We start from the raw sequence: 12,151 nt of genomic DNA, 5'->3' as shown, positions 1-12,151 counted from the left end.
CCATTTTGGATGTTTCTACCTTGGATTCCAGAATGTTTTGAACCATCTCTGACGCTGTGCAAAATCTTGACATTGTATTATTTGTGCAAAATCACCTCGTTTTAGGCTTTCTAGCTTTGGGGGAACTTCTGGGACAAAGGGCTGGCCTACATATTACGTTGTTCCTGGCCCATGCAATTCTTCAGGGCGGTTCTCTTTGCCCTACTGTGATGTCTCACAAAGCTTGCTGTGAAATGTCCCAGAGCTTCCTATCAATGACAAGGGAATTTTCTATATAAGCAGGAGCTGTCCAGAGTAAACACACACAATATAAGCAGAGCACATGAAGCTGAATCAAGCCTCCAAATTACTTTAGTCAACTATACGTTGTGTATTTTGTGTTCTCATTTTGTATTTTTATGTTGTGAATCACCCTGTGACCTTTGGATGAAGATCATAAATAACTTGTAATCTTGAGGATGCTCGACCAGTCGGAAGGTCGGTAGCTTTTAAAACTAAGGCTGCAGTTCCATCCAGAACTCCCTCTAAGCTCTAAAAGAGTCGTGTGTGTGTGTGTGTGTGTGTGTGTGTGTGTGTGTGTGTGTCTTCATTTAGGATACTGCAAGGTCCTGGTTGTACATGCAAATCTTTGCACACATACAATTTCTACATTTCGTTTCAGGCATTACCTTGATAATTAATTAATTAATTTTGTCACAAAGCTCTTAATGAAAACAAGTTTAAGTTATACTAAAAAGGCACATATAATGTCTAGAGTTATCCCAGAGTTTGTTCCTGAAAGATTGAAGTCTGGAACCTCTGCTGTATCTCTTTATAATTACCCTGAAGAATTCAGCACATCAGCTCTCCTGGCACTTGGGGTATTATGAATTCACATTGTCTGTGGTCTGTTCTTAACTAGTGTCTAAAGTCCTGCTGGCCCTTTTAAATGGATGTTTTGAAAAGAATGTACCAATTTAATGTTTTTGTCTTGGGGGAAATGTGTCATCGTTTCAGTGAGAAGTTCACAGCTCTGCTGAGACTCAGGAGGGCCAACAGTACTGGATGCTGCTGCAATCTCTAATGTCAACATCTTCCTGACTTAGATCAGAGAGATTCCTTTATAAATGGAAAGAAATTTCCATGTCATTATTTTCAGCTTCTTCATTTTTCTACTTAGCCTTTTCCAGAAGAAAAAGGACAGCCACAAAACATTGATTCGTAGAAGGAATCAATCCATGACGCAACTTCCAAATTCTTTCCAGTTGAAAGATTATTGAGCAATGGGAAAGGCTAGTTATGAAAGCGCTGCAGTGAGAATGATTAAAAACCAGGCGGTCAGATGAACGACCAAATATACTTTTAGAAACTCATTTCAACTCTTGGTTGGTGAGATTGGTGAGCTCTGATAAGGTGCGCAGGCAACTCAGATATCCCAAAGGCAAGATTTCAGCATCTATGGTATGGAGAAGAAGAGATCTTAAGCTTAAACAATATTGTTTTTGTCCAGCCGAGTTACATTTCTTTTGGTTAATGCTGGAAGTGATTTTGCAGAATAGATTGTCTAACATAGCAAGCTGGTATACTAGTTTTGTGATTGCTGTTGGAGTAAAATAATATTAAGTTAGAAGACATGAACTATAAGTGAGAATAATTTTTGAAGTGAACTTATTGCCATGGAAATGGATTCAGTACTATAACCATTAAGTTTTTTCTGTTCTGAAAAACGTGTATCTCAGTATCTCAAACTAAAATGCAAATGCATGATCAGATCATCCCATTGTCCTTCCTCTTTTAAACAGCCATGCATTTTTCAGCTTGGCAAAACTTTAATTCCAGGTTTGGCTCATTTGCTTTGGTCCATCAGGCATAAACTGTGATTTAGTCCCCCCCCCCCATTTTCCAAACTGAAATCATATATTGTGGATTATTCTTCCGCTGAAATTAATATGTAGATGATTCATGTACCTGCTGCTTTATGGAGTTACATAAACAAAAGACATGCCTCTTTCACCAGATTATCAATAGTGAGAAACACAAGAAGGGAGACGAGCACTGAAGACCCATTTCCAACATTGTGCAGAAGGGACCTCTTTACGAGATGGCATCCTGCAGAGCACAGTAATCAGTTGGGTATATAAAGGGCAAGATGCTGCTTTCAGTATCCTGGCCCCAAGCAGTACAGGGCTCTGTAGACCAGTACCAGCACCTTGAACTGAGCTCAGTAGCTAATTGATAGCCAGCCGCAAATGTTTCAATAGCACCGTAATATGACGGTGATCTTCTGGCCCAGTGATCAGTCAAGTCTTGGCATTCTGCACTAGCTGCAGTTACTGTGTCAACCTCAGGGGCAGCCCCACACAGAGTGCATTACTGTAATCCAATCTGAAGGCTACCAGCACATGGATGACAGTGGTCAGGTTAACCCCATCCAGAAATAGCCATAGTTGAAGCTGGTAAAAGCACTCCTAGCCACTGAGGCCACCTGGGAGACTAGTGACCAAGATGGATCCAGGAGCACCCCCAGACAACGAACCTGCTCCTTAATTAGGAGCATGGCCCCATCCAAAGCAGCCAATTGACCAACAACACCTTGGCACACCACCTCAGTTTTGCTGGGGTCAGGGCCAGTTTTTTGCCCCTCGTCTAGCCTGCCCATTTACAGGTCACTCCTTCCTTCATCTAGAGCAAACACCAAGCATTGACCTGTGTGTCAGACCGATGACAACTTGAGGCAGCCCCATGGAGGCAATGAAGTCCTCAACACAGATGTTGAAGTCATTCTCATTCTGGTTTCCTCCCAACACCAGACCCGAGGCCAGCCAACTCAGTCAAAGAAGCTGCTGGGAAGCAGGTTGGATGGTACACCAGCAACAAGCCTAGTTTACTTGGACCGGCACCAAGTACAGGCCTTGGCAGCCGGCTTCAAAACAGGGGGGCTTCCTGGTGAAGGAGATGAACCGCAGCAAATCCCCCTCCATCTCTGCAGCCTGTACCAAGTATCTGGGCGAGCACAGCTGGGTCAGATTATTTCCTCCCAGTTTGCCCACCCAGGTCTCAGTAATATACACCAGATCAACACCCTCATCCAAAATCAAATCATGGATGAGTGAAGTATTATTGCATACTGATTTGGCATTAAACAACAGCATTCATAGACTGGTGGACACAGCAGATGAGCAACCAGGAACCTGGCCAAGGGAGGGGTAGGAGCCAGGAACTAGCTGTAAATAGCCTCCTCTCCCTCACCTTCCGTGAAGACCTATCTCCTCCTCATGGCTGTGTCCCCCTCTATGCATGTTCACTGAAATTGGGGCAGCATCACCCCGATTTTCAGTTCACAGTCATCTCTGCTCCGTGTGCTGTAAAACCCATACAAGATAAATGAGAGTAATTCAGAGTGGTGAGGGAAGTTCCAAGGTTGTTGGGTTTTTGTTTATAACCCTCTCTCGCTGCCCGAATGACTTGCATCTGACATTCATAGTGTTAGAAGCAAGGATCGCGTGCTAGATGGTTTAACAATGGCTGGAAACAATCCTGTGACTTCTTTACAGACAGCAGAATGCACCAGACTGAATGTATTAGAACTCAGGGGAAAGAATCTCTCCAGACATGTTGTTGTTGTTGAGCAATACTTTTGGAATACAGGAAGAGCTGCTTTGCTTGGAAAGGAGGAAACTGTTCCAGAAGGCCTGTGCAACTCTACGGCAGACATCATTGGACTACAACTCCTATTATCCTTTATCAATACCAGTAGCTGTGCTAGCTGGGGCTGATGTGAACAATTTTTGGAGAGCCACAGGTTCCCTAACCTTGTTTTATGGAGTGGAAAAAGTTAATACCTTGGCTTGTTAGAAGAATGAACCACAGTCTTTGGTTTATATGTTTCAAAGAAGATGCCTAGCAGAAGAGGGAAACTGGCATTTACATAAACGGTCATTTGCATAAATGATTTCCATTTATGAATCTCCCACCTCTTTTAAGGCCAAGCAAAATAGGGTGAAATAAGAACCAGCATTAAAATAGTACAAAAAAATCAAAATAATTCATTAGAACAACATCATCAAATTAAAATGCAGTTAAGTCTTGATGATTTTTTTTTAAAAAAAAAAGTTTTCATGGTCCATTTGGAAGCCACAGGAGTGGGATGGGAACTTCCAAAGATGACACTGCATAAATCAGTTTTACTCATTTAATTTGTGGACATGACTTTCTGATAGTCTACCTTGAGTATTATCACATTGCCCTTGCACTTGCTGTTCACAATATTGCCTTATTGCCTGGTCTTGCTCACTGTATTTCCCTAAGGTCCTAGATTTTGTCTCTTTGGTGAAACTCCATGATCCAGGAGTGGTTTGTAGCTGTCTGTTGATGAGCAATGGTGTTTAAAAAACATCTGAAAGATTTCAGCAGTTCTCATAAGGTTGCTCAGGAGTATGGGGCTACTTCCCTGCATCATTAGTGCCAACAGAAGATCTCAGATTCAGACAGTCCTGTCCTATGTGGCTTCTTGGGCTGTGGAGCTGGTGTTCTGCAGTCAGTTCCATGCAGGTGCAATCTGAATTTGTCATATATCCTAATTTGCATAGGACCAAGGGCATAGCTAGCTGCTCCGGGACCCAGAGCGGCGGGGGCGGGGTGAGCCACCCACGGGGGTGCCGTGGCAATCCGCACACGGGGGCACCACAGGGGGGTGCGGTGCAGCAATCCGCTCAGGGAGGGCAGGGCAGTGAGCTGCCCACAGAGTCCGCCTGGCACACACGAGCCCCATGCTGCCATTTCGGGCAGTGCTGGGCCCCCGAGCCACCGCGTCACTCCCAGGAGAGACGCATGACTTGGACACGCTGCAAGCCAGGACCTGTGGTGTGCCATTTTGTCACCCCCCCTCAAGGATGACACCTGGAGAGGGCCACAACCCCCCCACCCCTTCATACGACCCTGCATAGGACAGTCCTCTAATTGAAGTATGTTGCTGACAGTCCTCTGTTTGAAGCGCTGTCTGGTCCAAGTCCTGGGAATGGAGAGCCAGAGCCTCGAGGAAGCCCATCAACAGTTATAGCAGACTGAGTCTTACAGACTGCTTGGCCACAGTGTTTCCACTATAATGCGACCTTATAGAGTATTTCTATTTGGAGAATAGAAATTATGTAAAAATTTGCATTTATACATGAATCAACATATGCACATTTCCTGCAAATATGTGTCCTTTTTTGTTGCTGTTGAGGCATCCACCCTCTTTTTGGGGTGACTTGTAAGTGACCACCCTGCTAAATTACTAAATATGTCGTTGAATTTTCAAGTCACTGAGGGCTAGACTCTTGGAAATACCAATGTGAAGATTTCTGGTTTAGACAGGCCTTCAACTTGACACTGGCAAACTGATTCCAAATTCTTGCCAACCTAAGATGTTATGCTGCCAAAGGACACCTCTTTCCTTTTGCTATGGCCAACACTTTAAAAATAGGCTCGTCTCCCCATTCAGAAATCAGTTTCCCCTTAATTCCACTGCCCAAAGTAAACTGCATTACCTAAACCTTGTAGGGCTGGTCCAAACCGAAGAGGCTGATATAAAACACTGGATACGAAGGAGTTAATAAGTTGAGAATCGAAAAACCTCGGAAGTTTCTTCCTGAAACCAGCAGGGGGCGCTTTTCCTGATTTGTGGTAGCCAAATTCCTACCAGGCATGACCTCAGAAAATGCCTGACAGCGGGACCTGAATATGATTATGGGAATTTGTGTGGGTCCCCACCCCACCCTTTCTACAAGAGTTACCCCCTCCCCCCCCATCTTGACAAACATTTTAAAATGTTAAGAGGATGGGAAATAAGTTTGAAAAGCAAACATTTTCCCCCAAAGAAATTTATAGTTCAAATTTACACCAAGTTCGCACTCACTGGAGCAATGCCGGTTTCCACTGAGACTTCAGAGTTCTCTTTGTAATCCATTAGTCACTTCCCTTGAAGAGTCAGCCTTTATAGGCAGGAGGGTAAAGCAGGCCCAGATGTGGGTGTAACATTAGAAGCTCTCGCGTGTACCTGCAAATTATGGGGGTCTTTTTATAATAATAATATTAAAAATCCCCAGAAAGGAGAGAGGGAGAGAGAGAGAGAGAGAGAGAGAGAGAGAGAGAGAGAGAGAGAGAGAGAGAGAGAGAGAGAACATGGAAATAGACTTTGAGGGAGATGAGCTAGACAAGAGCTAATTATGGTATCATGCTAATCAGTGCGTTTTAAATGAAGCCTCTTGTTCATAACCGCTTGCCTATTCTTTGTCTTTAGGACTGTGATTATGCCCATCGCCTCTGAGTTCGAGCCCGACATTGTCTTAGTATCGGCTGGCTTTGATGCTGTGGAAGGCCACGACCCTCCTCTAGGCGGGTACAAACTGACAGCTAAATGTACGTACGCATTTTTAAAAGTCTCTCTTCCCCTTCCACCCACCCCCCGCCGCCGCCCAGAACCCAAGGAAATTATTCTAGCCCAAATTTTGCCTGATATGCTCATGTAACCATTTTGCAGCAGTTAGCAAGGTGCGAAGTCAACACACAAGTCGACAGGCGGTAGTGTCTGATATACCTGCATCCCATGACGAGGGCATAAGCAACGTTCTGGCTTTTGTAGCACCACAAAAAGTTTTGTTTGGGGATGGTGGTGTTCATTTGGCTTGGTTTGTTTTTGGTTTTGAGTCTGGCGGTCAGAGATCATAGCAGGAATAGCCTTTGCTCTTTGGGGAGACTCACTTGCTAAGGGTTTGAAGCAAAGATGCAGTAAATGGCCCAACTACATTAGCACAATTTTTTCTGGGGAGCTCATCCTGTGTTTCTGCCTTGACTAAGTAAATAATTGACTCAGTTGGATATTGCTATACTTCGAAAGAAAGAAAGGCCAACACACACACACACTTTTTTCTCATTTCGTAATAGTGCATAAACTGGATCATATGTTGCTGCTTCAGATCCTATATTGACTTTTAGTGCAACACCCCATAAAGGGTCTCCCCAAGGCCCCAGATAAAGACCATATATACTGTCTTTGATCTTCATACGCAGCAGTTGTTGATATCAATGGAAATGTTTTGTGCAGCTCATGATCCAGATATTCCCCTTTGCCACGTTATAGCCCTGCTCAATAATTTCAGCATTTCCTTTCCACTGCTAAAATGTTATTAAATTTTTAATAAGACAAACTGTAATATCAGTGTGGCTCACAACGCGTTATGAATATTCACTGTATAAAAAGATAAAGGAGTGAAAGAGGAGGAGAGCCATATCAGCAGTGAAATAAAAGATTGCCATGATCATGCCCAGTGGCTTCCCATCCAGCAGGATAGGCCAGGGGGTAGGTGCTCTCATGCGTACATAGAGCTGCTCCACCCATTCACTTTAATGGACAGAAAAATGATACCTGTGCATTCCATTGGATATGTGAAGCTTCATCCTCTGAAAGGTTGAGTCTGCTTATGCAAGGACTCCACATATGGGCTTAGTCTATGGCAGTGGTCAGCAAACCTTATCAGCAGGGGGCCGGTTCACTGTCCCTCAGACTTTGGGAGGGGCGGACTATATTTGGGGTGTGTGTGTGTGTGAACGATTTCCTATGCCCCACAAATAACTCAGAGATGCATTTGAAATCAAAGCACACTTTCTACTCATGTAAAAACACGCTGATTCCCGGACCGTCCGCAGGCTGGATTTAGAAGGCAATTGGGCCGGATCCGGCCCCCGGGCCTTATTTTGCCTACCCATGGTCTATGGGCAACAGAGAGCATATGGTTGGTATGTTCTGTATTTCTGCATTACAGTTTCATCTCTACACATTAAGTTAAATCAAATTCTCATGCCATACAATTGTTTGTTTGTTTGTTTTCAGGCAGACTTTGTAACCCTGAGTAGATTTAGTTACCTGTGGTGCTATTTTGACTTCTGTTGATGAGTTTTTATTCTCATGTTATGTCATTGTGTTACTATTCTTGTTTTGATTTGTGGTTCTCTCGTTTGAGGATCTTCTGACTGGGGATTGTACATTTTTGTAAATAAGAAACAATAATAATGGGAGGAGCAATCCTACGGAGGTCAAGGTGGGGAGATGTTACAGGTAGGTAGCCGTGTTGGTCTGACGTAGTCGAAACAAAAAATAAAAAAATCCTTCCAGTAGTACCTTAGAGACCAACTCATAGGTAATAATAATAATAATAAGAGCTTTTGTGCGCATGCACACTTCTTCAGGTGGAGAGAGTTCATGGCAGAGGAGCTGCCACTTCCTCTCTGAGGAAGGGAAGATCCACAGTATCCTATGTCTCCCAGGAGACCCTCTCAGGGACCATAAGATTGCACCCAAAATGCCCATCCATCCATTCAGCCACCATCTCTATTAATTGCATTTATATCCCAGCCATACTCCAAGAAACTCAGGGCAGAATATATGACAATTCCTCATTTTTGCCCTCAAAAAATTCATGTGAGCTGGTGAGTGACCGAGATCCAATACTCCAACCTCCTAACTGGTGTGCAAGACCAGACATGCATTTTCCATTGCATCCATGAAAAATGATACATTCTTCCTTAGTTCATATTTATTAATATTCTGTTGGGAGCCTCCCAGACTGTCTGGGGAAACCCAGCCAGATGGGCAGGGTATAAATAATAATATATCATCATATTTCTATACTTTAAAGTTTTTTCTCTGCGTGCATCTTGTAATTTTAATAATAATAGAAAAATAACATTCTCTTCTTATCTGTCCTGAATAAAGAACTACATGCAAAATACCGTATTTTCACCATGATCCAGCTCGAAGGAAGCAGTTTTAAACCCCGTTGATTTAAAGGAGTAGCTTAAGCATGTGCTTAAGTGTCTCCCACAGAAAAACCTGTGGGATGTGAAAACAAAAACAGAAAACACTTAACCTTGGCTGGTTTGTGCCCTTTGTATTTGCTTTATCATAAAATGCTTGGGGAGAAAAATGTTGTGCCTAAAGTTCTTGATACTGCCTTATCACCCGGTGCAGTAATTGAACCATTATATGGGAACTATCTCAAAGATGGTAAACAGTAAAGTGTCAAACAAAGCGCTGGGTGACTTTTTTGTCTGTGGTGGCAGCGGGGAGAGAGGGGTAAGGGGAGCTTCTGCCTTTCCCAGAAAGGCTGGACTTAGTGACTTTCTAGAACTCGGCTCTTGCTTTTTTCTCTGTTATCTCAAAGAAAACATTTGGCACCATGGGGCAAAGTGGAATGACAATTAGCAGTAGTTTAACAAAAGATGCCCTTGAAGCATTTATTTAGAAGGCACATCAGTCAATGTGAGATTGGATATCTACTTGCTGCTGAGCCCAATTATCGGAGTCCCTAATGTATACAGTATGGCATGATAAAACTAATTTTCAAGTATATGCAGTACTGGCAAACTATGCCAAACTTCTGTTCCTCTCTGTGTGTAGAGATTTGTCTCTGTTTTGAACAGGTGAAATTACATTTCAGAGAAAATTGCTGAGATTTGAAAAAAAATTCCTGCCCCAGAAGTCACTTTGCTGAATTTTTCTCTGAATATTCTCCACTTCTTCTTTTTTCCGGCAAGGCCTGCCATTAATCAAGTGTAGTATCATTTCTTATCCATTTAATATCGGGTATGTCCTTTATTTGAGGACTGTATATTAAATATGTTTTCGTTGTTTCCTGCATTGCACAGGGGGTGTTGGACCAGATTTTTAATTTTAATTTTAATTAATTAATTAATTGAATTTATAGACTACCCTATACCTGCAGATCTCAGGGCATTTCACAAGACCTTTGGGTCCCTTCCAACTCTATGATTCTATATGTTTCTAATGCCCCAGAGTGATGTTAGGTCTGGGGCATTGTGGGGAATGCAGAACATTGGCCAGGCTGCCAAGACAGTTGCAGATACCTCAGGGAAAGAAAAAAAATAAGTTGGTCTTCTGCCAGTACTAATTGAGATTCCAACCCCAAAGAAACTGTCCCTGAAGCAATTGCGTGGAATGTTCTCCTACTTCCCATTCCTCTACCCTGAAATAGGGTGGGAAATTTCACAAAACCATTTGTGCCCAGTTGTAATTACCAAACATGTAAATATTATTGCATCATATCCCAATTTTCCTCTAAGGAGGTCGGTGTGTGTGTGTGTGTACACTGCTCCTCCTAACAACCCTGTGGAGTAGACGTGGCTAATGGTGAATTGTCCAAGGTCACCCAGTGAACTTCATGGCCGAGTGGAACTTCAGACCCTCGTCTGCCATGTCTTAGTCCAGCACTATAACCACTATATCACACTGCATTCTCAGGACTTTAATTTTAAGAATTTTTTATATTTTCTCAAAAATTGGTCTTTATTTATCAGAATTTCACCCCCTTGCTATTCAAGGCAGACTTAAAAGGAATGTTTGATGCCCCTAATATTTAGAAGGGTTTTTTCCCCACAAGGCAAATATCTTCTTATTTGCACAGGCTTTTGGGATTACTTTTGGAACTTTGACCTGATCTGCACTTCTGCTTTTGGGTTTTTATTTGATCATTTGCTTTCTTGTGTTTTGTTACTTTTACCTTTCGTTATGTTTAAAAATTGTATTTAAGATGAGTCGCGTGAAGTGGTTTAACCACGCTTTGGTAAAACACCCTGGAAACTTTAGATGCAGGGCAGTGGAGAAACATTTTTAATAAGTAAAGTATAGCAAGTTTGTGACATAATTTCAATGGATCTTTATACACGAGATCAGAAAATACCATGATGGCATTTATTTATTTATGGAGAGTAGCCCTGAAACCAACAGGGAACCGGGAGACATTAGCTGGAGCTCATAGGTCCCTGCTGAACTGTTAAGGGCTCCACGGATTGTTACCTCAAGTATTTTTCAAAGCAGACACCTCTTATCTGAGGCAATATTCTCTCCCTGGCCCCTTGGCCATGGACTTCAAAAGCTGAGCACAGGGAAAGCCAGAGAGGCAATAACCTTTAATTTGACAGAGAGGCCATCCTGGTAGGGACAGACAAGTTAAGGAGTCTCTAAAAAGTCTGCTGTGGTGTTTTAACCCCATCAAGCAATTAAAGGCCATTTGTTTCATGGTCTGCACCTTTTCTGCACTCCCCAACTAACACACACATATATTATGTTTAAAAAACTAGCTTCAGTATTTGGGATCCTTCCTTCATTAGTCCACCAATGCATTTCTCTTTATCTCAAGCAAATGCCCAAGTTGTTGTTGTTTTTAAGCAAACAACACATTCTGTGTATTGCATTATTTTTCAAGCTATTATGAGTAGAGTACGGGTGGAGCTCTGCATCCACCCGGCGTGATTCAAAGCAGACCCGTTCCTCCTCCCCTGTTGCGGCCTTTGATTTAACCCCCACCCTCCTACTCACGATGTAGATCTTCACTCCCTACTTGTTCTCAATGTAAAGGTAAAGGTAAAGGCCCCTGGTCGGTTAAGTCCAATCAAACGTGACTATGGGGTTGCGGCACTCATCTCACTTTCAGGCTGAGGGTGGCCGGCGTTTGTCCACAGACAGTTTTCTGGGTCATGTGGCCAGAATGACTAAACTGCTTCTGGTGCAACAGAACACTGTGACGGAAACCAGAGTGCATGGAAACGCCGTTTACCTTCCTGCCGCAGTGGTAGGCTACCTATTTATCTACTTGCACTGGCGTGCTTTCGAACTGCTAGGTTGCCAGGAGCTGGAACAGAGCAATGGGAGCTCACCCCATCACGGGGATTCGAACCGCCAACCTTCTGATTGGCAAGCCCAAGATGCTCAGTGGTTTAGACCACAGCGCCACCTGCATCCTGTTCCCAATGTAGATCTGTATTCATCCCCTTGTTCTTGATGTAGATCTTCACTCACCCTTTCTTCCTTGACGGAGTGGAGCTGCCATTTTGTAGTTCATCCCAGGTGCCAAAATGTCTTTGGCCATTCCTGTCTGGAGGGCCACAGGTTTCCATTCAATGAAGCAAAGAATGGTGTCACAGCATGAAATATACTCGGAGTCAAGAGTGAATTCATGCTCTTTATTCAGCTCATAGTCGTCAAGGAGAAGAAGAGAAGAATGCCATTTTCCCAAAACCATCTGCTTATATACATTATTTACACAATGGGCTTTGCTTGATTGGTTACTTCAGGGCTACACCTGTGGGCCAATCAGTTTGTGGATTGAATTCTGCC

At 43.2% G+C, this 12,151-nt stretch overlaps 1 protein-coding gene and 1 pseudogene across 1 annotated transcript in view; both read left to right on the top strand.

The window, feature by feature from the left end:
* The window catches only part of HDAC9 (histone deacetylase 9), a 338,697-nt gene that overhangs the window by 289,562 nt on the left and 36,984 nt on the right, over window positions 1-12,151 (top strand). The window contains exon 22 of the mRNA XM_035130280.2: window positions 6,260-6,378. Within this exon, the coding sequence (XP_034986171.2) occupies window positions 6,260-6,378 (119 nt within the window). The remainder of the gene's footprint in view (window positions 1-6,259; window positions 6,379-12,151) is intronic.
* LOC118092398 (U2 spliceosomal RNA) lies at window positions 9,536-9,680 on the top strand (annotated as a pseudogene).

This window comes from Zootoca vivipara, chromosome 12, assembly GCF_963506605.1.
Source record: "Zootoca vivipara chromosome 12, rZooViv1.1, whole genome shotgun sequence".
Classification (NCBI taxonomy): Eukaryota; Metazoa; Chordata; class Lepidosauria; order Squamata; family Lacertidae; genus Zootoca; species Zootoca vivipara.
Note: the sequence above shows the minus strand (reverse complement) of the source record. Positions and strands in the feature narration are given on the sequence as shown.